At 51.6% G+C, this 26,749-nt stretch overlaps 2 protein-coding genes across 6 annotated transcripts; both read left to right on the top strand.

Annotated features, from left to right (window-relative positions):
• The first annotated feature begins 58 nt into the window (after positions 1 to 58).
• SEC11A (SEC11 homolog A, signal peptidase complex subunit) lies at positions 59 to 7,606 on the top strand. 5 transcript variants are annotated; one of them, XM_086471914.1, is made up of 6 exons: positions 59 to 132; positions 257 to 366; positions 2,331 to 2,480; positions 6,259 to 6,378; positions 6,913 to 6,970; positions 7,136 to 7,606. In XM_086471914.1, exons 1-6 carry the CDS (start codon positions 82 to 84, stop codon positions 7,184 to 7,186), a joined length of 540 nt encoding a protein of 179 aa, XP_086328040.1. In that variant the 5' UTR covers positions 59 to 81; the 3' UTR covers positions 7,187 to 7,606. The 5 variants fall into 5 exon arrangements, with proteins under 5 accessions (XP_086328040.1, XP_086328045.1, XP_086328044.1 ...); XM_086471919.1 differs by lacking the exon at positions 2,331 to 2,480; XM_086471918.1 differs by lacking the exon at positions 6,259 to 6,378.
• Positions 7,607 to 19,919: 12,313 nt separating this feature from the next.
• NMB (neuromedin B) lies at positions 19,920 to 24,541 on the top strand. The gene is made up of 3 exons (XM_086471792.1): positions 19,920 to 20,055; positions 20,542 to 20,744; positions 24,410 to 24,541. Exons 1-3 carry the CDS (start codon positions 19,920 to 19,922, stop codon positions 24,455 to 24,457), a joined length of 387 nt encoding a protein of 128 aa, XP_086327918.1. The 3' UTR covers positions 24,458 to 24,541.
• Positions 24,542 to 26,749: the final 2,208 nt, after the last annotated feature.

Below are 26,749 nucleotides of genomic sequence, written 5' to 3'. Positions count from 1 at the left end.
CGGAAGCGGCGGTGACGCGGCGCCGGAAGCGGAAGCGGGGCCGGGCGGGGGCCGTTGGTGCTGCCGCGGTTGAGGCCGGCGATGCTGTCGCTGGACTTTCTGGACGATGTGCGGCGGATGAACAAGCGGCAGGTGCCGAACCGGGGCGGGGGGGGTGTCGGGGCGGGTCCCGGCGGGTGGGAGGTCGGATCGGGCCGGGTCTGCCCTGGGGCCGCGGAGCCTGACCGACACCCCCCCCTCCCCCCCTCCCCCCCAGCTGTACTACCAGGTGCTGAACTTCGGCATGATCGTCTCGTCCGCCCTCATGATCTGGAAGGGGCTGATGGTGGTGACGGGCAGCGAGAGCCCCATCGTGGTGGTGCTGAGGTAAATCCCGCGGGGAGGGGAGCCTTAAATAGGGGGTGAGGGGCAGAACGCCGCGGGGCGTGGGGGAAGGCGGGAGAGCCGCGGGGCCCGCCTTGGCCTGGCGGTGCTGGGGCTGCCGGGCCCACCCGGAGGAGGTTTGGGACAGCGGGAGGCCCCTACCCCGTCCCCGGCGGGCGAGGGGCTCTGTAAGGCTGCGTGCCCTCGTGTGAGGGAGGGGAACAGCGAGGGAGGAGGAAGTCGGCGAGCGAGGCTGGCAGCCTGACGTACAACCAGCATCTCCGCCTTCCGCGTCTGTCGGCGGGCTGGCCTGGGCCTTAGAGAGGTGGCCCTGAGGAAGGGGAAGAGGAGGAAGGGCTTTGAAGAAATCTGGCAAGAGTATGACCCAGGCGTTTCTGGACCGTGCTGAGTCTCCTGGAGAAATGCTCGGTGGTGTGGGTGAAGAAGACTTGGAAAGGAAGGCCTTGAAGCAGGGGGTGGTGAACCCGTTGCTTGGGGAGGATCATCGCTGTATAAAAGCAGTGTTTGTGGCAGAGCTCGTCTTCTCGCCAAGGCTAATGGCGCTTCCCGTAGTAGAAGTTGTGGTAGCAGAATGCAGTGCAGTGGTACCTGCTGCCGTGCCTGTCCGCACGTCCTGTTGCTGCTGCGGGAATAGTTAAAGTATGTGGTGAGTCTTGGGTAGTGAAAAGGGAGTTGAAATATTTGAGACACCGGGGAATAAACTCATATAGTGAAAAGGAGTTGTTGGGGCTTTTAAATGGGATCTGGCTCGCTGAAATGCCCAGTGAGCTTTATTATGTGTTGCGTTGCACCCTTAAAAGTATCCGCTAACCTTTTACAGCTGCTTGGTTCTCTCCTGGCCTTCTAGTGAGCTGTAACATGGCTAGGAAAAGTGGAGCTAAGCTGTAAGCTTTTATGTAAGGGTTGTTGCTCTATAACTGGATATGTTTTAGGTGTTGCATGTTGCCCTCGCAGAAGTGCCATGCAGTAGGTACCAGCAGTGTTACTCCCACCCTCCTGCTGCCTGGGACAAATTCCTGTGGCTGAAGTTCTCGGGCAGCTGTCGGACGCTGGCGTGGATATTGCACGGGGCCTGTTGTGTGGCCGCCTTGGCCTTTCTGTGTGTTTCTACGTCGGTGTTAAATAGCACATGCCGTTTAACAAAACCCCCTCCTGCTGGGCCTGTGAAGTACAGGGGAGATGTTTCACGCTGTTCCTGCCGGTGAGTAAGACAGGGGCCGTTAGGTCACGTCCCTTCTTCAGCGATGTGATATTCTATCGTGAATAGCAGCTTCTGCGCTGTCCTGAGATAAAACACAAATATATGCGGTTCTTAAAGTTCATCATTTTGTTTAGTACAGTATTATTTATTTGGAATTAAGAAGGTTAAGTATCTTGTAACAATTGCCATTTATGAGACAGGAGAAAAATAACTTGAGTAGCAGTGCCTGAAATGCTTAAGCAAAGCGCTGAATCACAATAACAGATTTTTAGCACACCCGTCTGTCCATTCCAGATGGGACCACAAGAGCCCATATGTCTTTAGCGCTTTGTTCGCAAGGATGATCTGTCCACCTGCAAAAAATAAAAATAAATGAAATAAAAAAAGCTTCCCACCAGTGCAGTGCTGCCAGTGTAGCCCTATCAATGAAGAGCTCAGAAGTCGAGAAGAATCCGCTTGTCATCAGCTTTGTTGATATGAAGAAAGCAGAAGGCTTTTCCCGTTTGGTGTGCTTTTAACACCAGCTGCTGGCCGTGCTCTTATCCCAACAAATCTAAGCTGCTGGTAGTATGATGACTGAAAATCTGATTGTTATAGAAGTTAGACACCTGACTGGTCTCCAGGGTGGTTTTCTTAGGAGCTTTTTATTGGGGTTCTTGAGAGATTTTTCTTAAAGGACTGTAAACTCTGAAACCTGATTCTGAGGGTTTAAAGGTTGTTCAATTGCTCTTCTTTTATTTTTCAGTGGAAGCATGGAGCCTGCGTTTCACAGAGGAGATCTCCTGTTCCTCACAAACCGAATTGAAGATCCAATCAGAGTGGGAGAAATCGTGGTCTTTAGGATAGAAGGAAGGGAAATTCCTATAGTCCATCGTGTCCTGAAAATCCATGAGAAGTACGTGGAGAATTTGAAGGGTTGTACTGCTGCTGTTTAGCAAAATTGTGGTTTTCCTCATCTCTTTGGATAAACAAATGGGGGTGAGATGTCAGTAACAGATATCCAGGTGCCATAGGAAGTAACACAGGAGTTTCAGGCAGAGAAAATCTGCCCTTCTTGGCTTACTTGTAAAGATCACCCAGCAGAGTGCACAAGCTGGGGAGTCTGTGCCAGTGTCCTGGACTCCCCATGTCACTTAATCGTCTTTTCCATCCCAAGCTGCTTTGTAATGTTGCTGTTGTCTCTTGTAGGTGTGGCTGCATTTGTGTGTGTGTGAAGTGACTCTTGTTTGTAGAGGTAGGACTTAGAGAAGGAGGGTATTTTGTGCGTGGTGTGCATTATTTTAAAGCTTGTCTCTATGACCCTGGTTCCTGCTCCCGTGCAGAGGCAGGGTGTTTCTTTTCTTCTCTGCAGGAAGTTGTGCAGCGTCGTACTCGGAGTCTCTCTGTGCGCTGCGCTCTCCGCGTGCTGTTCCCTCTCTAAGCCTTTAGCAGGGTCCCTGTCGGAAGGACTGAAGCGCAGTCGCTCTGGTGTGGTTGCTGAGCAGGGCTTAGTTTTCCAAGCGAGGCTTCCTCTGCAGCCATGAGCCTTCCTGTTTTGCTGCATGGAGCTGTGGCTGCTCCAGGCCAGTCTGTGGGGATATGAGCCAGCCCCGTGAGGCGTTTGAGTGCAAAGTAAATCTTGAACTGAGTCCCTGGTTCTTCAAGCCAGCTCTGAGAGGGCAACAGTTGGATGGGGTCCCAGCCTCTCTTCTTGCTGAGTGAACGCCTGCTGCAATATGAATGAACTGGAGCTATACCAGTGCTCGGAGATCTGTCCCTAGGTGAAGTGACTCACGTGAATCGTGTGTAAAGGTGGCATTTGAGGATTGCTCTAGTCAAGTGAAGTCGATGGGATAGAGAGGGTCCCTCCCCCCAGGTGTTCATAGCAGCCACAGCTGTTGGTACAGCCAGACCGTTTGTCCTGCCCAACATCAAGGTCAACCAGCTTCGTGCACATAAATAGTCCAGCCAAAATCCTGGCTGTGAGAGAGTGGCACCTCTCCCGGCAGACAGAGCAGATGCTTTGCTGTTCAGATTTACTCTGTACCCAAAACTTTTAACAATGTCGGTTTTCAAAGTACTGTTCTTTGATACCACTAATTTAAAAATAAGGTCAGTATACTTGGTAAATTGGATATCTAATGTTGCACGTGCGCTTTTTGTGATGCCTTGGGAACTCGTTTAAGCAAAATGCTACTTTCCTCCTCCCCTGTTGCATGCTGAAGGCTCAGCCAGGCTCCAGTGCTGCTGCTTGGGCTGATGACTGAAGCAGCAGAAAGGTCAGGGTCTTCTCTCTCCGCTCTCACCCAGCATATGGGAAGAAGTAGAAATGTGCATTCTGTGCAGCAGTTATCTGCAGATATCGCCCACCCTTCTTTTTTTGCCTGGCTGTATCTCAGCACCAGTTATTAAGCTGTCCAGCGCTTTTGGGTTTTTTATTTTGGTTGGTTGGTTTTTTTTTTCAAAAGGTAACAGGACCATAGTGCCAATCCTAGATTCTGTGAAGTAAAGCCATTCTCCAGTATTTTAGGTCTCATTTAGATAAAACAACCGAACGCAAACCTGATCTTTATGTTAGGAAAGATAAAACTGAAAAATCTGTACTGTGACCTGAAGCTGGGCACTGGAGGCAGAACTCGGGTATCAATTGCTTCTTTAGTATTTAAAGAACGTTTTTCTGGTGCCAGTTTGGAATTCAAGAGTGTCCTCCGAATGGCTGGATTTTCCCATTTCTTCCTGTAGTTACGGACTGGATATGAAAACTGTGGAAATTCTCTGCAAAAGCCGACAGGAGGGTCAAAATGAAGGAAAACAGAAACGCTGTTCTCTGTGATTTTGGGCTCCCGTTCACATCAGTATTGTTTCAGTGAGAAAATGGTTTTTACTTGCTAGCTTTTTCTTCTTTGTTCAGAGCGAAATTGAGTTTGTTCTTTATCACTAAACGCAGAGTTTGTGGTCAAAATTTACTTAGTGGTTTTGGTGCAGGACAGCCAGACCAGATCTCATTCACCTTTCAGACGGCAGAGCAGCTGTGCTGTGGGCTTCTCGCGCTGGTTTGTTACAGAGCATTGAATCTGCTCAGTAAGGTGGTGCGCTCCTACGCCAGCAGTCTTCAGAGCTGAAACCACGTTATCTGCACCTTTGGGTATCTTCATCTTTTTGCAGGCTCTGTCTCTCAGCTTCTAGAGTGTTTGTTGTTCGCACACTGTGAGCCAGATGTGCTTTGAAGAAAGATCTGTTCTTTTTTTTTTTTGGTCCCTTTTTTTCCTTCCAAGCTTCTCCTGTCAAGTAACACACATTAGTATTTAGGCATGATGAAAACAGCAGGCACTCTGGAGACCTTCTGCATGCTTTCCCGTGTCACGTTTGATCTTGTTTCTGTAAGTAAGGCAACAGAATCAAGCAACGAGAACGCTCCTGCTCAGCATCTGCCTTCGGAGCCACAGGGAGATGACAGTGGCCCGCTGATCCCTGAGGAGTGGCACAAACTGCTGCTTAGAAGCAAGCCCTGCTGGCTGTCCAGCAAGCTGAATGGAAATGACTGGGGAAGGCTGTGTAACGTGGTGTGTAACGCTAGAGCATAACGGCAGCTGTTTCCAGGTCAAAGCAAAGGTTCATCTGCTCCCAGGTTCCTGTTTCTGGCATGCTAACTAATTCGTCTCAGGGTGAACTAAGGACTAGAGAGAGTATGTAGCAATAATTTACCTGCTTTCTGCAAATTATGATTTCAAGCACAAAGTCACGGTTCTTTATTAATAGCCTCCTTTTGTTTTTTACGTGGAGTATCTGGTCACTTTTTGAACAGATACAATTTTTTGGCATCCAAAATACCCTCCCAGAGAGACGTGGTTTAGTTTGCACTGTTGTTAGTTCTGCATAGCACCTTCTCTGGCTTGTTTTAACCTGTTACCTCTGAGTTCAATTTGATGCCCTCTAGGTTCTTGTATTGGAAGCAGCAGTGAAAAGCTGTTTGATTGTTGCTGTCTGTGTCATTTGTATTGGACTACCACCATATCTCCCATCAGTTCTGTCTTTTTCCAGGCTGAAGAGTCCTGGTCTGTTGTTTCTTATATGGAAGTGGTTCCAGACCTTGTTATCCATTTCTGAACCTTTGCCAGTTCTTCTCTCCATTTCAAAAAAGGATGTAGGGGGTTCAGAACTGCACAGAGAGCATTCAAGATGTAGGCACATCGTGAGTTCATGCAGTATCGTAATGGTATTGTTTGTTTTGTTCTGTCCCCCTTTCCTAATAATCTCTAAGTTTCAGCTTGCTTCTGACCACTACTGAGTAGAACTGTATGCTTTAACCCCGAAGTCTCACTTTGTGTGGTGGTACGGAGCTCAGAACCCAGCATTTGTATATGAAGCAAGAGAAGCATCAACATGAGAGAGGTCAAAAGCAAAGAGGCGATAGCTGCACCTTCGCTAGAAATGGCTCATCCTGCTGGTTCTGTTCTTAAACTTTGCCGGAAAGCTTGGCTGGGGCCGGAATTCATTCTTTTGTTGACAGTTTGGTTTTTTCCCAACTGTCTGCTTTCCACTGCATTTGACAGAGTTTCCCTTTTTCATCCTGCTGAAACGTGTAGGACACAATTGCTTCTAATATCTTTGTGTTAGTCTGTACATGCTTGTTCTAGAACAGCTTTTAATAAGTTCTTTTTCTCTGGCTTACCTGGCTGTCTTGTCTTTGCTAGGCAAAATGGTGACATCAAATTTTTGACAAAGGGAGACAACAACGCTGTTGATGACAGAGGGCTGTACAAACGAGGGCAGCACTGGTTGGAGAAAAAGGATGTAGTAGGACGAGCGAGAGGGTAAGTGAAGCTGAAAAAGATGCAACTTTTTACACTGCCCTCCCCCAAAGCCATCTGTTAATCCCCTTCTCCTCCTGAACTCTCCCTGCTGCATTTGTGTGACCTGCCTGAAAGTGCTTCAGCAGGTCCTGTGGAGAGTTAAAAACCAAAGAGGGTCCAGTCCTTAGCTTGGCTTAAGTGAGGGTATCGAGCTGTGAGCTGCACCCTGAGATTTTGGTGCTGGATGGACACTGATGCGAGGGCAGCGCACGCTCAGGCGTGATCGGAATTTTCATCGAAATTACTCTGCAAGGCACAGTCTTCACTGGCAAGCGAGATCTGAATGAGGCAGAGGCTAAAACACTCTCTGGGGCCGGTTGTCACTCAGCCCCCGCTGCCATGGCTTCCCTGCTTGGGAGGAAGACGTCCCAGGCCTGTTGACCTTAACCCTCTGCATACTTGAGTGGCTCTTCCTTTGTACAAGTACCAGGGCAGCGCTTCTCCCCTGTGCACCCCTGAGTACTATTTGTTTTAATAAAACCTTTGTTTTCGTAGGTTTGTGCCCTATATTGGAATAGTGACTATCTTAATGAATGATTATCCAAAATTTAAGGTAAGAGCTTTTTCATTTTCTGCCTGCTTCTCCCACCCCAGGTAGAATTACTTCGTGAGAGCTTTATACGCACAGGCAGAACCATTTGCCCTGTATGTTTGCTGCGGTAACTGCATCTTTAGATGTGAATGTGCACTCTTGTGTCTTCTCTTCTTTCTCTTACAGTATGCAGTCCTATTCTTACTGGGGTTGTTTGTGCTGGTCCATCGAGAGTAGCCTCTTGCAGTGAAGTACGAGGTGAAGGTGCCATGGATTTTTTAGATGAACGTTTTAAGTAGATGATGGCCCAGTGTTCTAGGAGGAAGAAGAAAACTTGCATTTCAAAGCTTCTTGCCAGTTTGGGTTTGTTTTGTTTTTTACTGCGTAAGGGCAGATGTTTGTCACAGTATTTCCAATGGTTTGTCACATTTTAGCGTTTTTAGTGAGTTTTTATATTAAAAATTTAAGCCAAACTGTTCAGTGTTTGTACTTTGAAGCTGGGCTTCCTCTCGAAGTGCCTACAGGACTGTGTCCTCTAAGTCTGTGCCTCCGCTGGGCGAGCGTGACCTCTCCCTGTACTGACTGAACTGTCAAACGGTGAGCTGTGGAGGTGATGTTTTTTCCAATTCAGAACTGGAATAAAGATTTTTGCCTCTTGCCCGGTGTATGAGCCCTGCCACGTTCTTCGTTACCACCCTGCTGAGTGCAGCCTCATTGCCCCGTTTCCCTGGGGGAGGTACCTGGGCTTTGCCGCTGCAGACCAACTCCTAGAGCCTGGCAAGCTAACTTGTCCTCTCGTTACAGAACAGTTGCAGCTGCTCCTCTCTTTTTCTTCTGGAGAGTAAGCAGTCCTGAGCTGTAGCTCTGTTCAATATTTCTGTTTTTCTGTAAATCACACTGAAATAACCTGTTGAAAGACTGCAAGGTGTTTTGGGCTGAAGATGGCAAAGGATTACTTCGTGCGTAAGCTGTCATTGCAGCACAGGGTCATAGAAGAGTTGAGATGGGAAGTACCCATAGCTGCTTGGCTGGGATGATTTAGTAGGATGCAACAGTAAAACTTCCTTAGTTTTCAAAACGGGTTTTAGGTCTCTAATGATCCCTGCAGCTGGCCGTGTCTTACAGCTCACCTGAAATCTACGGAAAGGCTGAGCCCCCCGCTGCCCTGAGGTCTGAAAATAAAAAAGACTTGTCACCATGTGCAACGGCTTTTTTTTTCTAGGCTTCTCGTTCAGGCCAGTGATCCTGCTTGAGCAGGTGCAGCGTCAGAGGAGAGCCCAAGGAAGATACACAAGGCAGAGGCTCTGTAGTTATCAGCTTCGATACAAATTTGTGCCGCCTGCACTGAGTGATTGACCATTACAACTTGCCTCCATGGTGTCTGTATTGACTCATGAAAACGTTTTGCTGCCCCTTTGCTAGGGTGGATCTCAACAGGAGCAGGCACTGGGAGGGCAGTACCATTGCTGCCTCCACCCGAGGCTGCCTGACCCCTCTTCTGCAGTTTATTTACTGGTTGCCTTGCTGGGACACCTTCCTCCTGGCAGTGGGAGCCTGTCTCCTCCCCACCTTGTGCTTTCCCTGGGTTAACGGCTCTCCTCTCAATCTTGCAAAATCTACAGGCAGTTCAAAGACCACCTCTGAGTTACTTCAGGTGCGTTTCACCACATCCTCTATTCCCTCTTCTTCATGACTGCTCAGAGTTTCCACAGCAACAGGGATCATTAAAGATGATTACTGCTGCCACACACTCAGCTTGTGCAGGGTAAAAGCAGTCAGGAAAGGCGAGGACAAAACCCGATGGGGTGTTCATGGTCTATTTTCAGTTTGCATATGTACCTCATTAGGCTTGTCAGGCCTGTCCCATCGATGGAGGTGAATCGTGCTATCAGTTATGTCCGTGGGGCCATTTTGCTTAATGTGCAGTAGCTGGGCTGAGCTGTGGTATCCCAACACGAGCTGGTTTAACCAGGCTGTTTGTTCCATGGGTAGGGTGAAGCAAAAAAATCATCTGACATTTGGGACACTGCAAAGAGTCTATGAACAGGTCCAGCCCTAGCACAGAGCCTTGGGCCTGTGGCTCTTTGAGTAATCATAGCCTGTGGCTCTTTGAGTAATCATAGCCTGTGGCTCTTTGAGTAATCATAGCTTAGTAATAAAAAATGGTAATAAAATCTGTACCTCCCCCTCCCAGTGCTGGAGCACTTGAGAAGAGAATTTGGATATGGAGTTTCTTCAATATGCTTGAGTCACGGATGGGATGTTTTGTCAAAAGCCAAGCCTGGGCAGCAGTGAGGGAACACAAAATCTCTCTTTAAGAGCTGCCATCACCGCAAAGCACCTCCCCGAGGACTTGGAGCAGCATTTCTGCCTTTGTAGGTCACGCTAAGGCTGAGTCTCTCTTCCCTGTATTGTCTTTAGCTTAAACTGGTTTTGTGCATAAATTGGTTTTTAACTTGGGCTCCCATAAAGAACTGACTTGAGCTCTTCTGAAATCTGCTAATCAACACCTCCCAGTGAAAACTCGCCGAAAGTGCTGCTGTTGCTGTTCTCCGAGTCCTCTCGCTTTCACACCCTTTGCAAAAATCTGAGCATGCAGAAGCAGTTGTGTTACTGTTGCTGAGTTAATTTAACAAGAAGGGCTCGAATACAAAGGGTTTATGATTATGGAGCAAGGATTAGTTCTTAAAGAGCATCTGCTGAAATCCCCAACTCTGAGGGAAACAAAATGGTCATTTTGAGATGTTGGGAAATAATAACATGCCTCTCCTGCTCGTGCCTGCCGGCGTTGCTGGTTGCTGGCAGCGGGTGTCCGCAGTCAGTGTGGCTGAGGACACACACTCATTGCCAGTGTAGGTGCAAACCCACGCTTGGGCACTTGAAGGCAGGCATGCCTTTCCCAGCCCTGCTCTCGTGTGGTGCTCTCTGAGGTAATCGAGCAGGAAGCGCTTAAAAAATGCGGGGTGATTGGAGTAAAGGGCGGGATGAAGCCCACCGCAGCCCCGCTTTGCTGGGTTGCTCTCTGCTGGGTTTGCAGACGGTTTAAGAACACAGTTGCCCTAAATCAGGGGCTGCAGTGGGAGATTTGGGAATTCATCTCTGGCCCGTGTTCTGCCTATTTTCAGCTCGGTGTAGCTGAGAACACGGTTCTGTGTTATCTGCGGTCGTGAAATGAGGTGTTGGCTCTAACTAGAGTGAGGCTAAATAAGCAGTTAATCCACTCACAGCTTGAACGCCCACCAGCTCCCGCACTGCCTCCCACATCACCTCCCGCATCCCTGTAACGCCTTTCCTGTCACGGTGGGCAGAGAGGGTGCTGGGGGCGAGCCTGCACAAGCTGGGAACTGAGGACATGGGGGGAGGATGACAAAGAGTTGTTGCTGCCTCTGTCCCTGCCAGACTTATTCTGCTTTGCTGAGCAGAAAAGCTACAGAGCGTGCAGGATCTCTGGTTCAGCTGGGTGCTAATGCTGAAATGTTTGGCGAGCGCTGCCGTGCTCCCACAGAGCCAGGGGTTTTGCTGTTAGAACTTGGATGTGTCTTTGTTTTTTATTTCAGTTTTATTCTTTTTTTTTTTTTTTTTTTTTAAAGGTGAAGCTGTCTGGTCAGCTCCAGCAAAGCCTTTGAGACTTAAGGCTTAGGAAAGATGGAGATCTTTGTGTCACAAAAGGAATGGGATTTGTTTGTAAAGTACGTGGGTGTTGAAAGGTCTGGTTTATAAAGGAAAAAAAAAAAAAAAAAAGAAAGAAGAAATCTGCCAGGGCTAAGATCGCTTCTGTCTCTGTGGTGGTTACAGCCAAAGCAAGCAGGTTTTCTGGTAGGCAATTTCATTGCTTAATTACTCTTCAATCACATTCGCAGCAGTTCAGGGCGCAGATTCCTTCATGGGCAGGAGCTGTTTTACAGAGCAAAGCACTGCTGGGCTATTTCTGATCGTTGCTAGAATTTTGTCGGCTGACTCTTTTTTCACATCGAAGCTAAATGCATAAGCAAAAGCATGATGGATGGGAGATGAGCTGTGAGGAGTAATGTGCTAAAAGTTGAAGCTCCTTGAGACAAAGGCTGTCTTTGTATGTGTATGACGCTTGAACACGCGGTCGTTGGTTAAACAGTAATAAGCATGACACTGTTTCATCCAGATCTGTCGCTGCCTGTTGCTTAGTGGGGGTTCCTTAGGCTTGGAGTTGTAAGATGATCGTTTGCGTGCTTGCTTTAGTGAGAGCAGGTAATCTCATGGTGGTTTTCCTGCCCTTAGCATCAGAACAGGTCAACCTTATTTTTTCCAAGGAGAATCTCCAAGGTGAAGTTTTGTCCATGCGTGGTTAGAAGACCACTTCCTCCTGGAGAAAGGCATGAACGCAAGCCCAGCACGCAGCTCCCAGAACGGGCTAAGCTCCATGGCCAGGAGGAGTGGAGAGGTGGCTTAGGCAGAGCGTGTCACCTGGGGATGGCTCCTGTGCTGGAGCAGGGGGAATGCAAAGCATGAGATGTTTACATACCCCAGGCTGAAGACCCGCTCGTTGTCAGTGGCTCAGTGGCTGAATCAGATGAGTGTCCTGGTTCCAAGGTGTGCCTGGGCGATGCCAGAAAGGAATGGCCTTCACAGTTCCTGTCAGTGTCAGCAGCTCCTGACGGTAGTCAATGTGTAGCAGATGACTGATCTGACTGTCTCATTGCTGAGGAGAAACAGCACCCACATTGCATTTTGAGCCAACTGAGTACCTTCCAGCCCCTTTTACCTTCTCCCCTCCCTTGCAATACTTCCATCCCTTCGTCATCTGCACCCAGGTGCTTCATCTTGCTCACCCATCAGGAAGCCACAGGTCTCTGCAGAGATAGTTCCACCAGTCTGGTGTGTGCTGGATTCAGGAGGGGCACAGTGGCTTTCCTGGCAAGTCTGCCTTGTTGGATCTACTGAGCCATAAGTGAGTGGCTTCACTGCTGCTGGTAGTCTGCCCCACCATGAGGAGCCCCTCTTCAAGGTAGCAGCTTTTCTGCTGCTCCGTGCTCATCCCTGCTTGCCCCTCAATTTCTGTAAAAAAACACTGTCTCTTTCACAGGTTGTCCTGCATCCCCATGGAGCAGGGCCTGCCTACGTGCTGGGTCCTGCTGATGGAGCACATAGTGTGTTAAACCTCTTCCTGCTCATGGGGCAATTCATGCACATGTTCAGTTCTAGCAGGTCCTTCGAATGCTTGATCTAGCAGAGCTCCCTCAACCTTGGGGAAATCAAGTATCTCCACAGAGAAGAACAGTGGTCCTAAATAGGGATGGACTAGAAATGCACCCTCTGTGATCCAGGACAGAGCAGACACTCTGGCTCTTGCTCCCACTGCCCAGCTCCTCATCTACTGACTTTTTTGCTCCTTCTCTTTAATAATTTAAAAAACACTTCCTGGAGCTCTCTCTGCCAAGCATCTTTTCTTTTCCAATCTCCTTTCCCTACAGAAACTAACCTTGCAAGGATTTCAATTTCGAGAGGGACAGAAGTAAAAATAATGTGGAGAAAACGAACTTCAGCTGAATTTCTCTGAATCTCAATTTACTCAAACTGGGATGTCAGATTTCTGCCATGCAGTTCTGGTTGGGACACTTCTGAGCTAGGCCTGGATGTGCCTGCAAGAAAACAAGATTTTGTTCTCTAAGTCTTCTTACAGAGCAGTTATTTGTACTATGTCCAGCAGGCGTGGAGTGAGTGGGAAACCTCAGGGAAAACCACAACTCATTTATGGCTTAAATGGAAATTGAAAAAGAGTTGAAAACAAGACGTGTGAGATTTCAAATTTTATCTTTTATAAACAACAGTTGTTGCCTGTGGACAAATGAATGTAATAGAGGGATTTAACCTTTGTAAACAAGAGACAAATGCATCAAAACAGACCCTCAGGCATATGGCAGGACTTTAAATTTGACCTGGCTTTGGAGAAGCGGTGAAGAAGAGGCTGAAACACCTTAACTGCTACTAAGAGTTTTTATTTGTCTCTGTGAAGGAGACAAATAGGGGGATTTGAGACCTTTGCTCTTTGTTTTTGATTGGAGCCATCGGTTTTGAGCATGTGTTTTCCCGCCCAGGTGGATATTCGCAGGGTCTGGGAGTGCCTGCACTGTGTTTCTGGGGAGCTCTACAGCTCGGAGTCTCTCCCAGGCCAGACTGGCTGCCTCTCTGGGAGATGCATGAGCCAATGCCAAGGTATCAAAGCATCATTCAACAGAGAAGAAACAAAATGGACTTTGCTTTAAGCGCTATGAGCCACAGTATTTCCAGGTTGGTCTGTTATGTTTGTTCATTATCAGCTCAGCGTTAGCAAGGCCCTCCTAGATGTGCAGTTTTTAGATACGTTTATTTTGCATAGTTATGGAAAGGTCTCCTTTCTTTGCCTGGTGAAATCTTGCTTTGTCTTTAGGTACGTTTGGAGCATTTGCTAATAATGCCCGTTTCACAGGTCTGTTACTACTCGTACTAGCCCTGCGGACAAGAGTTGCTCTTTGATAAGGAACAGGGCACCCCAGGTGTCTTGTGCTGCCATCAGCTCCTGGACACCAGCAGTGAAAGAACCTGCAGAAGAGATCAGTGACCGAGAGGATAGCAACGAGCCTCCAGGCCTGGGTGGAGCTGCCCACGGGCTCTGAAGGGATGCAAACTTGAAAGTGGTGACCTGTTTGCCGTGGTGAGCACCCATTCTGTCAAGACCACCATGACACCAAGGGACAGAACGGTGGCTGAGGTGGAGATGCAGGGATCTGTAGGCTATAAACCAGATCTGTGGACTGAAAGGAGTAGGGCTGCTTTAAAGAGTAGACTTGGAGCTTGTTGCAGGGGTTAGGAGGTGTATGGGCAAAGTGACCCCACTGGGATCATCCACCTGGATTGCCCAAAAGTATTTGACAAGGTCCCTCAGCAAAGGCTCCTAAAGAAAGGAAGCAGCCCTGGAACAGGAGGTGAGGTCCTTACAGGGAGAAATGACTTGCTAAAAGGTAAGGAACAAAAAGTAGGAGGCAACAATCTCTGTAGCAGAAAACACCAGGGAGCTGTGCGTTCAGCATGTTCGAAAATGATCAGCAAAAGCAGGCAACTACTGAAGTTTGCTGCTGGTAGAAAGGGTTGTGTGGATGAAGGCCAACTGTGGAAAGAGCCTGGGCAATAAAAAAGATGAAATTCAAATGTACATAAATATAAAATGGTGCACAGGGGGGAAAAACAATTTTAACTCTATTTATAAAACAACGGGTTCTGAGTTAAGTGTAACCATCTGGAACGTTGGGGTTGTAACAGATTGTGCTATGAAAATGTCAGTTCAGTGGTCAGTAGCCATCCAGAAAATAAATCGCGCGGAAGAATTACTAGGGGAAAACAGGGAGCAAAACAGACAGTCATTGTTTCCTCCAGCTGAGGCATCAGGGGAAACTCGTGGTGCAAGCTAAGGATCCCTGGAGCTGTGATGCTGCTTTGGGTGAGAAAGGACCATTCCTGTAGGGTGTGGATCTGTGCAGGGCTGTGGAGAGGTGGCTGCAGGCTGCTCTCACCCAGTCCCAGAGGGTTAATCCCACTGGAAGAGGCGAGGGTTAGCTCAGTCCTGCCTCCGGGATGTAACCGTCTGTCAGAGGCCGGGGTTTGCTGAGTCACCTCTGTCCTTCCCTGCCTCCATTGCCAGGCCCTTGTAGGAAGCTGGTGGCTGACAGGCCGACCTCCTGCACCTCCTGTGGATGCCAGTGCGCTGACCTTTGCCAGCAAAATCAGTTTCTAAAACAGAATTGGTAACACCTTTTTCTGATGTTTTAGCTAGGAAGATTCCTTTGGTGGCTGGTTAGCAGTTGGGAAAGCGAACCTCTGCTGAGCTGGAGACATCAAGCGGTGGAGGAGCGCTGCGGTGACAGTGCCTGCCCTGAATGCTGGAGGTCTCTGCAGGCTCCAGCCCAAAGCTGGCACATAAGCAGGCCTCAGCCTCCTCTGCTACGAGCACTGGCTGCCCCGCTGCTTGGCAGACGGGTGTGCAGGCGCTGGGGGGGCCCAGGTGCCGGAGTTGGAGGAAGGCAGAGGCAGAAAATCTGTCACAAACCCTGCCAGGCTGGTGACCAGGAATTGGAGTTCAGGTTACGATGCCTCTCCCAGGCAGGTCCTGGGTGCCAGTTATTTTTCCCAAATTGGGAACAACATCACCTCTTTGTGAAGAAGATATGGACTAAAAATTCCAGAGAAAACCTGGTCTCCATTTGTAAGCAAGGCCACTTTTGCTGCAGCCACCTCTCAGGCTGCTTTTGTTCAGGCTTAGGGTGACAAGGGAGGGGGCAGCTCTCTTGCCTTCCCGGGAATGGAGGAATTTGGCTCCATACAACCGAGCTGCAGCCCTTATTCCCAGGTGCAATAAAACACCCTCTGGATGGACCCTGCTCGTCGAGCATCCATGCCTGCCCCGGGGCTGCCCAGCACCCGCGCTGTCTTCATCGGAATACTCACTTGGCTGAGCCTCCGGCTCAGGATCTGTCTATTGGTGTCTGGGGCTAGTTTTAAGCGAGACCACTGCAGAGGATGAAATTGGTGTCCTCAAAGCCCTGCCTGGATTACAGCTGTGCAGTTTCCTCTAGCCCTGCTGCTGCTGCACGGCAAACGGTGAGCTCAGGTCCCTTTCATGAGCTGTTTTCCATAAAAACCCCACTGTCTGCCCTGAATTGTGCTCCCACTTCCAGTCTCCACCAGCTCCCTGAGCAGCTATTCCATTGCTCTTCCCAGGCTTGAGATCAGGGTTATGGGCTCCTATCTCCCACACATGCCCCATCTGGCCAAGCCTCTGTACTCAGCAATTAATCCCGTGTCCCCTCAGTTTCCAAGCACCTGTAATGACACTACAACAGGGCAGGAACTCTCTGATTTCCTTTTCCCGGCCTTTCCCAAGCCTGCCTTGCAGTCCCTCGTCAGTACCACCGGGATCTTTTGTTCCTCCTCTCCTGCCCTGACCCAGGTAATGCGTGCAGCCTGCAGCCACCAGCTGAAAAAAGAGGAAAGATGTGTGTCAGTTCAGTCCTGTTAAAATCAGATCAGCACAAAAGCCTTTGCCCTGTTTGAAACGCTGTGCTGCTTCCTGCTGCTGGTCCCCTGTCCCCGGGGCTGCCTGTCCCTCTCCAGTTAATCTCCGAGGAGCACTGTGCTGCCCCGAAGGAGCAAGACTTAACCCCCGTCACGCTTCAGTAGCTGCCATAATTGCCCAGGGTTCTTTTCTCTGCCCTCTCTGTAATTGGTATCACTTTATCCCTGGCTTCATCCTCCGTAATCCTACAGGTAACCCCTTGTCTCGCTCTTCCCCGCCTCTGGTTGCTGGTGTGCAGGACACAGCGGCTATAGCAAGTGCCAGGACAGACCCAGTCCTGTGGCACCACCGGGCAGAGTTTGGACCATGACACGGGGAGAGGTCCCCCCCACCAGCACGCTGCAGCTGCCTGAGCGAAGCCCTGGCGTTTCTGGGAGAAAAGCAGCGGACAAGTCACTTGCATGTGCAGTGGAGGCAGCAGCTCCGAAGCAGCCGTGGAGGAATGCAGCTCAGCTTCCCAGATAACAGCGTGAGCAGAAACCAGACTCATCTGCCAGTGCTGGGCAGTACCAGGCTCTTCCTTCGCATCCAGCACCCTCTCTGGACCTCACACCCTCCTCCTCCTCCTCCTCCTGCCCTGACTACATTCCCAAGCCTTCTCCAGGCACACCAAATTTCCAGCACTTTTGCCCGTGAATTTGAAACTGTTTTGAAAAAAAAGGCTTGAGATCGTGTCAGTCCATTTCAAGCCACATTTTATCAGGACAGAGTGACAGTGCTGGACACTGGAGGAGGGACATGGGCTGCAAGAGTAAACAAATGTGTGTGTGAGAGAGAGAGAGAGAGAGCAGCTGGAGCACCAGCCGCAGCAGCCCTGCAAATACTCCTGCCTTCTCCAGAAGGCAGTGGTGCAGATGGGGCAGTGCAGATCAGCCCTGGCGTTCCTCCTCTCGCACCCTGACTGAGGGTCAGCTAAAAAAGAGAAAAGCTCTGTCGTTCTGGTTGTGTGCCTAGTTCAGAATCAGATCAGGGTGGGATCATGGGCATCATTCCCAGGCAGCCCAAACAAACACTAATGAAACCTTCCCACAAGGCTTGTGAGAGTTGATAGGGGACATCAGAGCTGAAGTGGTGGTCACAGCCACCTAGCACCACCAGGACAGAGGGCTTCTCTCCCAGCTGACTTGATGGAGGAGATGAAGCTGCCATGATGTGAGGGTCAGGGCCGCAGTGCTGCAAATGCCACATCAGTGGTGGGCATCATATTCGTGCACCCCACGCAATGCATGGGGAGCGCCCGAAAGGGCCATCTCCTCCACAGGCGAGCAGAGACGTGGGCCCAGCACCGCCCCGCTCAGCAGTGCTCCTGCTGAACACAGTCCGAGGAGGAGTGTGGCGAGAAAGCAGAGCCAGCCTCCCCATTGCAGCCCAGGACCTGCAGCACGCACAGACACAAGGCTCGTGGAGGCAGCCACCTCCCTGGTGGGTGGTGGACCAGCTAGAAGGCAATATCTTGTAGTCAGCGATGCCCATCACCATGGCACACCTCCCAGGCAGTACGGGAGCGCATGCTGACTGGCCAGGTGGCCACCCAAGGAGGGACACACACGGTTTGGAAGGATGCATGTCTAGTACTTTTTCATTTTTTTCCTGCCCGTAACATTAGAGCTGTGTTTGCAGTTCGGACTCTAACCCTCTGCTGTTGAAGGGGAACAATCTCCTTTAGCCCTTTCCTCTCGAGCAGCAGTAAATGCCGAGAAGGGCATTGCTAATAAACAAATCGTCCCTGTGCCCATTCCCAGGAGAACTGGGTCATCTCAGGCACTTCCTTCCCCACCAGCCAGCACCTCCTTGCAGAGTTATAGAGCTGTAAATTTGGCAGAAGCTGTCAGGGCCCTGAGGACACTAATAGGCCTTAGTGGGTCTCACCTGGGGCCTCCACCCTCCACCCCCATGGGCCCAGGATCCTATTTAAGCTCAGCCCTGGGCCTTTAGTCTCTCCTGTTGTAGGAGCATTGGTCTTTGGCTCAGCAGTGCCTGGCTATGGACTGACTTGACATCATCTCAGACCTGCCTCATTGCCCTGGACTGCATCTGACCCTGGTTACCCCCAGTAGATCTCATCCTGATGTGCAGCTTTCCTGGGGACTTGCCTCATCCCCATGAAGATGCTTGATGATCTGGGCTGTCCCTGAACTCAGTGACCATCTCTGAGCGTGCTCTGCTTGCCTCTTGGGTGCTGTGGCTGTCGAGAGATGTATTGGTGGCCACCTGATCCTGGTTGGCTCCCAACCCTTCAGACCTTTTTCTTCCTCATAGTAGTCTGTGTATACAGCAAAAAAAAATGAGAGAATTCAAAGCCTAGCCTGCCAGGTGAGATTTCTGGGCACTCCCACTCATCTTTTCTTTACCATTTCAGACAGGTTGCAGTTCCTGCAGTGGCCCAGCCCCTGAGAGCACCTCTCTATCAATGTGGAACGTGGAGGAGCCTGAAAGCCCCCCTGGGCAGGTGACAAGAAGACACAGAGCACAACCTGGGTCTGAGGGCCCGCCAGTCAAACGCTTCCAGTTTTACGTGAACTTCACCTCACTTGAGCCCTGGCCATAAACAGCCTAGGCCCCCACTATCTCTGTTCCCAGCATGGCTGGGCACAGCTTCCACCCGTGCTATTGCTGGGCATGCATAGCTCCATCCCGTTAACGGGAAAGAAGGAACTGAGTAGTGGCAGGTTTGGGTGTAGTGATTAGGAAATGGTGGTCTTCAAGGTCTTGGAGGGAGTGGAAAGGGGGGTGAGTAGTGATACACAGGCTCTGGTCTTCACCCGCCACAGGGAGCTGGTAAGTGGGATCCTGTGGGAGGCTGCTCTGAAGAGAAAAGGAGCTCAGCAGAGTTTTTAAGGTCTTTAAGGACAGGTTCTTACAAGCCCATCCCAATAATCAGGTACACAAGCAGCTGCACAGGGAGATGGGTTTGGCTAAACTGGGAATGAAACTTATGACTGAGCTCCAGTGCAAAAAGTCAGGATGGAGAAGGTGGAAGCATGGACAGGCCATGAAGGAGAAACGTGGAAATGTTACCTGGGCTCACAGGAGCAATGTTAGGAAAGCCAAAGCCCAGCTTGTCGTGGTTGGCAAGGAACATCAGATCTCATAACTATAATTATAGAAGTACTGCTTTAGTTATAGAAGATCTGATGTTCCTTGCCCGTCTTGACAAACTCCTTTAGTTGAGGAGGCTGAAGAAGGAAAGCGTTCCCAGAGGCACCACTGCAAACAGTGTTGGACACGGACAGAGCTGAGGTGCTCCGTGCCTTCTTTGCCTCCATCTTCACCAATGAGGTCTCCCAGGCTGTGTACCCGGAGGCAGGGTTCAAAGAGGGTAACCAGCGGTGGATGAGGGTCAGGGTGGTTATTACTGGGAGAGCTCAGCAAGGCTGTGTCCAGGGGTGCTGGGTGCTGGCTGACGTCCTTGCAAGGCCGCTCGTAACACCGTGGAGCACGTTCGCACGTAGGTGGAGGAGCAGGAGGGAGCGGGGAACAGGCAGCCCGGGCTGGGAAGGGGTTAATCCCCCCGACCGCCTCCTGCGACGGGACCGCGGGATTTGCGGGCGAGGGCAGAGTGGCGACGCGTTCACCCCCGCAGCGGGTCTGGCTCCGTCTCCCACCGCGCCCGGGCGGCGGGAGGTCGCGGTCTGGAGTGGCGGCGACAAGCAGCGGGGTGAGGAGCCTGCGGGCCCCGGGGGCGGCGGTGAACGGGTCGCGCCCCGCCCGGACCCTGCGGGGAGGCGGCGGGAGACCGCGGGGAGGGCGGGGCGCCCGGCGGGGGCGGGGCGTGCCTCGGCCCCCCCCCCCCCCCTCGCGGCGGTCTATAAGGCGGAGCAGCGGCGGCGGCGGCGGCGGGCGGTGCGGGCGGGAGCGGGAGGGGGTCCGGGTCCCGCCGGGGCGGCCATGGCGGCGCTGCCCTGCCTCCTGCTGCTGCTCTGCGGCGCCGCGCTGGGACCCGCCGTCCACCTCGACTTCGCCGAGCACCGCAGCCAGGCGGCCAAGATCAAGGTCAACCCCCGCGGCAACCTCTGGGCCACAGGTACCGGCGGGACGGACACGGACACGGACACGTGTGTCGGGGAGCTGCTGCGGGACGGGGGCTGTGCGCCCTCCGGGCGGCCCGCTCCCGCCCTGCGCCGCCTGCCGCTGCCTGCGGGGAGCCCCCTGCTCCCCTTGGGACCCCGCAGGGCGGAGGGGGAGGCTCGGGCTCGGCAGGACCCGTGGTGGGCAGAAGACCAGGACAGGGATGAGGCAACCTCTTCCCATCTCTCTCCGTGGCAGGTCCAGCGTCTCTGTACCGCCGGAGATCCCGTCAGCAGGAGGGGGAACTTTCCCCAAAGTCCTGTGTGGAACGAGGACCTGGGGTTTCTGGGTTTCTTCTCACTGTATTGTGCTCAGCTGACTTAGGCACTAGGTTTGCTCGTTGACTTGTGTCGGTGTGAGGCAGCAGGTGACAGCTTAGCTGATGCCCCTGCCTCTGTCCCCTCAGGTGCTCGTGCAGCCCCACAGGTGTGTTGTATTGCAGGTCACTTCATGGGGAAGAAGAGTGTAACGAGCTCACCGCGCCTGGAGTCACCGGGGGAGCCTGCAGTGCCGATGGTCTTTGGTCCCTCTCTCAGAGCCTTGCTGGAGGACATGATGGAACTGCTTACCCGTGAGCTCCTGAAAATCCTCTTGCAAGAGAGACTTTTGGATGAGAACCAAGGAAAATATGACCTCACTGACCAGGTGAATATTGACCAAGATAGAGGGAGGTGCTCAGAGCAGGGAGGTGGTGGAGATGTTAATATGCAACAGCTAGCCTTGCTGGAGATGGGAGCATCTGCATGGCTGCTAGTGGTGTATTCCCTCCTCTTTCTGCTCTTGTTAACCTCCCTTAAACCACTTCTTAAGACCAGCTGTAAAGGGGCAGAGGAGGAGTCTCCCTAGGCTTGTGTCTAACTGGGCAGTGGCTAGTAGTCCCTGATGCTTGGGAAGGGTGTGAGAGTGATTAAGGGATGCTGCGGTGGAGCTGTGGCAGTGGTGATCTCCAGCCCAGGGGATGTTAATAAACGTCTGGGTCTTCCTCGGCCAGATGCAGAAGGGGATGGCTGGCCACTGTGGCTGCTGTGAAGCAATGTCCCCTTTTTGAGCCACTGCAGCGACAGGGAAATCCTTTCTCCACTCTGTTTCTGTAGAGGGAGGCCAAGAGGGACGCAGGTCTGTATGCGAAGGAGAGGCGTCTGTCCCGCAAAGAGATCTTGGGCTTCTGATGCCCCCATCTTGGGTCTGTGTTCCTCTGGTTGGAATCCCTCATTACTGAGGGGCACGTAGCTTTATTAGCTTGCCTTGCAGAGGGGAGGGGTGTGTTAGTCGTAGTGCTGCAGAGCAGGTCTAGGGGAGCAGGCAGGAGCTCCAGTAGTCCTGCTGTGCATCAGCAGATCCTCAGCCTCCTTGGTGTGGCTTTTGCCTCAGAGCTCTTAGTGGAAAACATTGAACGGAGTGTTCCAGACCAGGTTGGATGGAGCCTTGAGCAACCTGGTCTTAGTGGGAGATATCCCTGCCATGGCAGGGGGGTTCGAACTAGATGATCTTTGGGGGGTTCGAACTAGATGATCTTTGGGGGGTTCGAACTAGATGATCTTTGGGGGGTTCGAACTAGATGATCTTTGGGGGGTTCGAACTAGATGATCTTCGGGGTCCCTTACAACCCAAACAATTCTGTGATTCTATGAAAACCTGTCCCTGGGAGCAATGCGCGCACACAGATCCTCCCACAGGATGCAGAGATGGAATTGCTCAGTCTGTGGGTCTCTGCTTGTCTGCCTCATGCATGCTTCCCTGGCGTCTCGCCCTTTCTAGTCACTGCAGAAAGTAACTGAGAGCCTAAAAGGGATGAAACCCTCTTAGGTGGGTCCTACATGTACTGTCCCACTGAGCTGCTGTACTTGAGGTGCTATCCAGTAACACTGCACACAGGTAAAGCTACTTCTGTTATCCAGGTTTAGGCAGTTCTTGCTCCTATTCTTTGCTTTTTTTTGGGAAGGCACCGGGGGAGCAGAGTTGCAGGGATATGAGCCTGACTGACGCTGATTGTTCAAGCACCTTCTTGACTTGGTTTCAGCAGACTAAGGTAAATGGAGGCTTTCCTAGAGAGCTGTTCCCATCGGGATAGTGGGCTTTGTGCTGTAAAGATACAGCTGGGTATGGCTGCACACACCAGTCCACCCTACTCCCCTTAAGATGCTGTGTGCTGTGACAGCTGTGCTCTGCAGCTTTTGCTTCTCAGATGCAGCTGAAAGGGAGGAAAGGGCTGTGAAGGCCCTGGACCCTTCTCCATCCTCCCTGGGGAGCCTTTGAGGAGGAGGGTATTGGCTGCATTAACTGCCTGAGGTGCTGGGAGAGCTGGTGGATGTGCTGCCCTGCCTCGTCCGCTAAGATGTTTGTGAGCGTGTGATGCGAGTTTGATAAAAGTGATCCCTGTGGCTCCCCTCTGTGTGGGTAAGTCACAGGGTCGCTGCTTGCACCACAAGTGTGTGTGGGCAGAGGCTGCCCTGGGTGCTGGTGCTGTGCCTTAGGCTGCAAGCTGGGTGCTGGTGCCCTGCCAGCCCTGTCGGCGCTTGTTCCCAGTGCTCGAAGGCAGGTCCTGGCCAGGCATAGCACCCGGCGCTGGACATCAGCCTTTGGCACGTGTGTGCTTGGCGTCAAAGCTCTGCTGCTGGAGGGCAATTTGGCTCATGGTGAAGCAGATGCTGGCCAGCTGCCTGCCTCGCTGCCCTGATGCCTCTCTGCTGGGAGGTGGGATGCCCCTGCACGAGTGTGGCATCACAGCTTAGGTGCCTGATGTGCAGCTGGCTCCTACCCCTCACCTTCTCCCAAAGCCTCCCACCTCTCCTTGGCCAGTGCTCTGGTGTGCCAGCCATCCTCTCCGTGGCAGTGGAGACCTTGCTGGGTGATAGGTCTGGTTCTGCCCTTCAGGCACCTCTGAGTGCCTCAGAGACTCAACCTGTGCCTTCCTGCTCCTTTCTTAGACATCCGTCCCCCAGGGCATCCTTGCCTCTGAGCTACAGGACTACTTCTCCCTGGCGCCTTTGAGTGCTGTGTTATACTTTTCTGTGGGACCTTATTTTTTTTCTTGCTTTTGTGGATGACAGGGTGCCAATGCAAATTCCTGCCACCCTCACAGCTTTCTCCTCAGTGTGACTGTTGGCAGACACCTGCAGTCAGCACCCAGGCTGTGCTTGAACTGGTTTGTGTGCCGGGTTTGTCACCTGCCTAATAAGCTGTTTAATAGCTCTGCTCCATGAAACTCTCTGTCCATACCCTGCTCAGGATCTGTCACTTCCATCTCAACTCAGTTTAGAAAAACAAAGATGCTTCTCCCTTCCTTGGGACCCCCTGGTCAGCAAGGCAGGAATTAACTGAGTGTCTCCAAGTGTTGCTCTGCTGCTCCAGGCACGAGTGCTGTGTTCTGTGGGAGGGTAAGTATTGAGGGAACTTGGCTTTTATTGAAGAACCCGATGGGCTTTTCCTTTTCCAAGGATGTCGCTGATCATTCGCAAATGGGTTCTTCCTTACTGTGGGGCCCCTCTAAGCATTAAATAAATCCCAGGGGTTAGTCTTTTTGCTTGCTTTCCCTGCACATGGGTTAGTCCTGCCTGCTGCTCTCGGGGTTTGTCTCAAGATGTTTCCCACCCCTTTGCAAAGCGGGGGCCCATGTGCTGCTGCATGCTCATGACAGTGGAAGAAGGGGTTTGCCAACAGTGATTTCTGTTTTGTCTTTTCAACCACATGTGCCAAGCAGGGCTTGGCTCTCAGCACACTGGGGCTTTGCGGTGCCACCCTGTTGCTGTGTGTGACAACGATTTGGCTGGCAAAGGAGGATCATCCCCACCCCTTGTCATCTTCTTGGGTGTGTGGTGGTATTTCTCCAGGAGGCAGACAGGGTGAGACCCTATGTGTGGAGTGGCTCCAGGGGTGTGGAGAGAGCCTGTCTGTGTGAAGGCAGATGCAGCCCTGTGTAGTCTGGGACTTCTGGGCAGCATGCAATCCCACAAAATCCCTCTGTAACTCTTCCCTGCTGTGTATTGTTTCTCCCTTTGCCGCCTTGTATAGCTCTCTGCTGAATCAGGCCTTGAGGTTGCTCCTGTTCCTGAAGCCCAACCCAGTGGGCTGGTGAAATTTGCCTCTGACGTCTGTCAGCTGTGGTCCAGCTGTTTGAGCACAGGATGGGAGGCAGGAGCTAGGCTCCTGGCTCTTTCCTTCTTGTCTGCTGTCCCAGGCCACCCCTGAAAGTGCCATCGTGGTCCAGCACAGGACATCTGTCTGATCTTCTGCCCCATGGTACCCAGAAGGTGATGCTGGTGGGGCTGTGTAAGGGACCTGGTGTCTCACTGTTGTGCCTTTTCTTGTAGGAGACAGGGCTCTTAGCAAAGGTGCTGGAGAAGTATTTTTCGAACTGAAGAAGCCCAGCTGTGGAGGATGAGGTCTGCAGGCTCGGCCATGCATAGCAAACGGAGGAGAGCATCGTCCTTGTGGGTTACTGTAGCAACATCAATTTTATTTATTCTTTCTGTAATATTGTTAATAGTGATTGCTTGTATGAAAAGCAGAGCCTCCCTGTATATTTTCTGCTTTCTTGATGTCTGATGTGCCCCTGTGAATAAAACTGGCTCTTTGCACAGACTAGCTCAGACTTTTCTGTGGGGGTGGGAAGACAGACCCCCCAGGGCTTGTGCAGGAAGAATGGGGAGTAGGAGCAGCTTGGTTGGGGGTGGAGGGAAGCTCCTGGCTCTCAGCAGCCAGGAAGGGATTGGCTTTGGTCCCTGCAGCCTCTGCTCACTGAAGGAGACCCTGATTGCTGCATGACAAAATGACAAGCTTGGATGAGCTGATGACACCACTCATTGCTGGAGTATCTTTGTAACCCTCTGCTGGAGAGATTACTGAACAAAAAGCATCTTTCTCATGGCATTACTGGGATTTCTGGTTCAAGGAGGATCCCTACCTTGTGGGACTCCAGGGTTTACTACAGGCTCATGGGTCTTGGCTGGACCACCTTCTACTGTCTCGTACATGTTGACCATTAAGCACTCAGCCTGTTTATGTGCCTACTTTGGGCTGATGGCTTGGTGCATGTTCACCTTGTGTACTCACATGGGCAGGGGTACAGCCCCAGGGTCCTGCATTGTGCAGGACAGCTGAAGAAGGGCACAAATGGGAGCTGCCCAAAATGGGTGATGGAGTGCAGCCCCATGAACAGGCTCTGGCTCTGCACCTCCTGAAAGTGCTGCTCATAGATGTCCCCTAGACAGCCCTAAACCTGGCAGCAGATCCCAAAGTGATGCCATAAGCTTTTCCTCCCAATGCTTCTGATGCTAAATTCAACCTGAACCTTTGAGCTCCCACAGGGAGGAGAGAGACAGAAGCCCAGAGCCATGTCATGCCAAACCAAGGGACGGTCCAGCATCTGAACGTGCTGATGATCAGTAGAGGGAGAAAGCCATGGTAGGAGACCTTTCCACCTTTCTCCCAATCACTTCAAGGAGGGCTTGAAGCCCAGATAGTGTTTATGAACGTATTACTCCTGCAGGAGCTTACTCTTGAAGGAGGGAAAGGCAGTGGCAGCCCTAAACCCTTTTCTGGGGAGCTGCAGGAGAGAATAGCTGGTCTCCATCTCGGGGCAGATGTGCAGCATGCAGGCACAGATGCTCTGGCCACTCATGTTGTGACACAGCACTGCCTCCGGCCCAGCCCCAGACCTGGAGATGCTTCTCAGGAGATATGGTGCTGCAAACCCACTGCCAGTCACAGGATGTCACAAGCCAGGTGGGAGCTGGAGCAACCAGTGTAGGGGACAGCTGGGGATATCATGGGATCCCCAGGTCCTGCTTGCGGAAGGCTGACAGCTCTGGGAGGTGAAAAAGAGAAAGGTACTGCAGAAATGTTGTGTGATGGAAGTCACCTCCTTCTCTGAGCTTAACCTTGGGGTGCAGGCCCTGTTGTGGGCACAACCAGCATTCACGTTGCTCATGTCTGCAAAAATATGAGCCTGCAAGTTATCTGCAGGGTTGCCTGTCTGCCCAGCTGCTCACCTGTGCCCCCTTTAGGGGGGGTGTGTGTGCCGCTCCTGGGTTTGCTTGCAGCAATCGCCCAGGTGTTGCCAGCTGGGAACGATGTACTTCAGTAATAGAGACCCAGCATCCCCCATGTAGCAAACACAAAATCCATGCATTGGCCTCCAAAGCCTACAGATCATAGACCAGTAATTGGGCATTTGTTTTAACTTACAGCCCGGCATTTGAGCCTTTGGAGTTGGTGTTTGCTTGACTATTCAAAGGTTGTTTTGGTGGGTAAAACCCAAATGTCCTACAAGGAGTTCACCCCAAATATTGCCTTCAAAGCCTGATGCTCCCCATCAAATTTCCCAATGCTAGGGCTCTTCATCCTTCGGGAGAGTGGAACCAAGCTAGGAGGGAGTTTTCCAGGAGGCACGTGATGATGGTTCAGATCATGCCGAGCCTCCCCTGTCTCACCGGAGCAGCTGCAGGGCAGCGGCCTCTGGGGAGATCATCACCTCACTACCACTTGGAGCCCTCCCAGGTTCTCCAATCTGCAGGTGAACAACCCACCTCTTGCACCACAGCATCCTCTATTACCTTCTCATGTCCTTCATGGTCTCCTACCCCGAGTTTCACTCAAGAGGTGTCCCACTGTCCTTCTGCAGTCACTTGTGCCTGGGACTACATGAAGCC

Source organism: Leptosomus discolor, chromosome 11 (genome assembly GCF_034619465.1).
Source record: "Leptosomus discolor isolate bLepDis1 chromosome 11, bLepDis1.hap2, whole genome shotgun sequence".
Classification (NCBI taxonomy): domain Eukaryota; kingdom Metazoa; phylum Chordata; class Aves; order Leptosomiformes; family Leptosomidae; genus Leptosomus; species Leptosomus discolor.
Note: the sequence above shows the minus strand (reverse complement) of the source record. Positions and strands in the feature narration are given on the sequence as shown.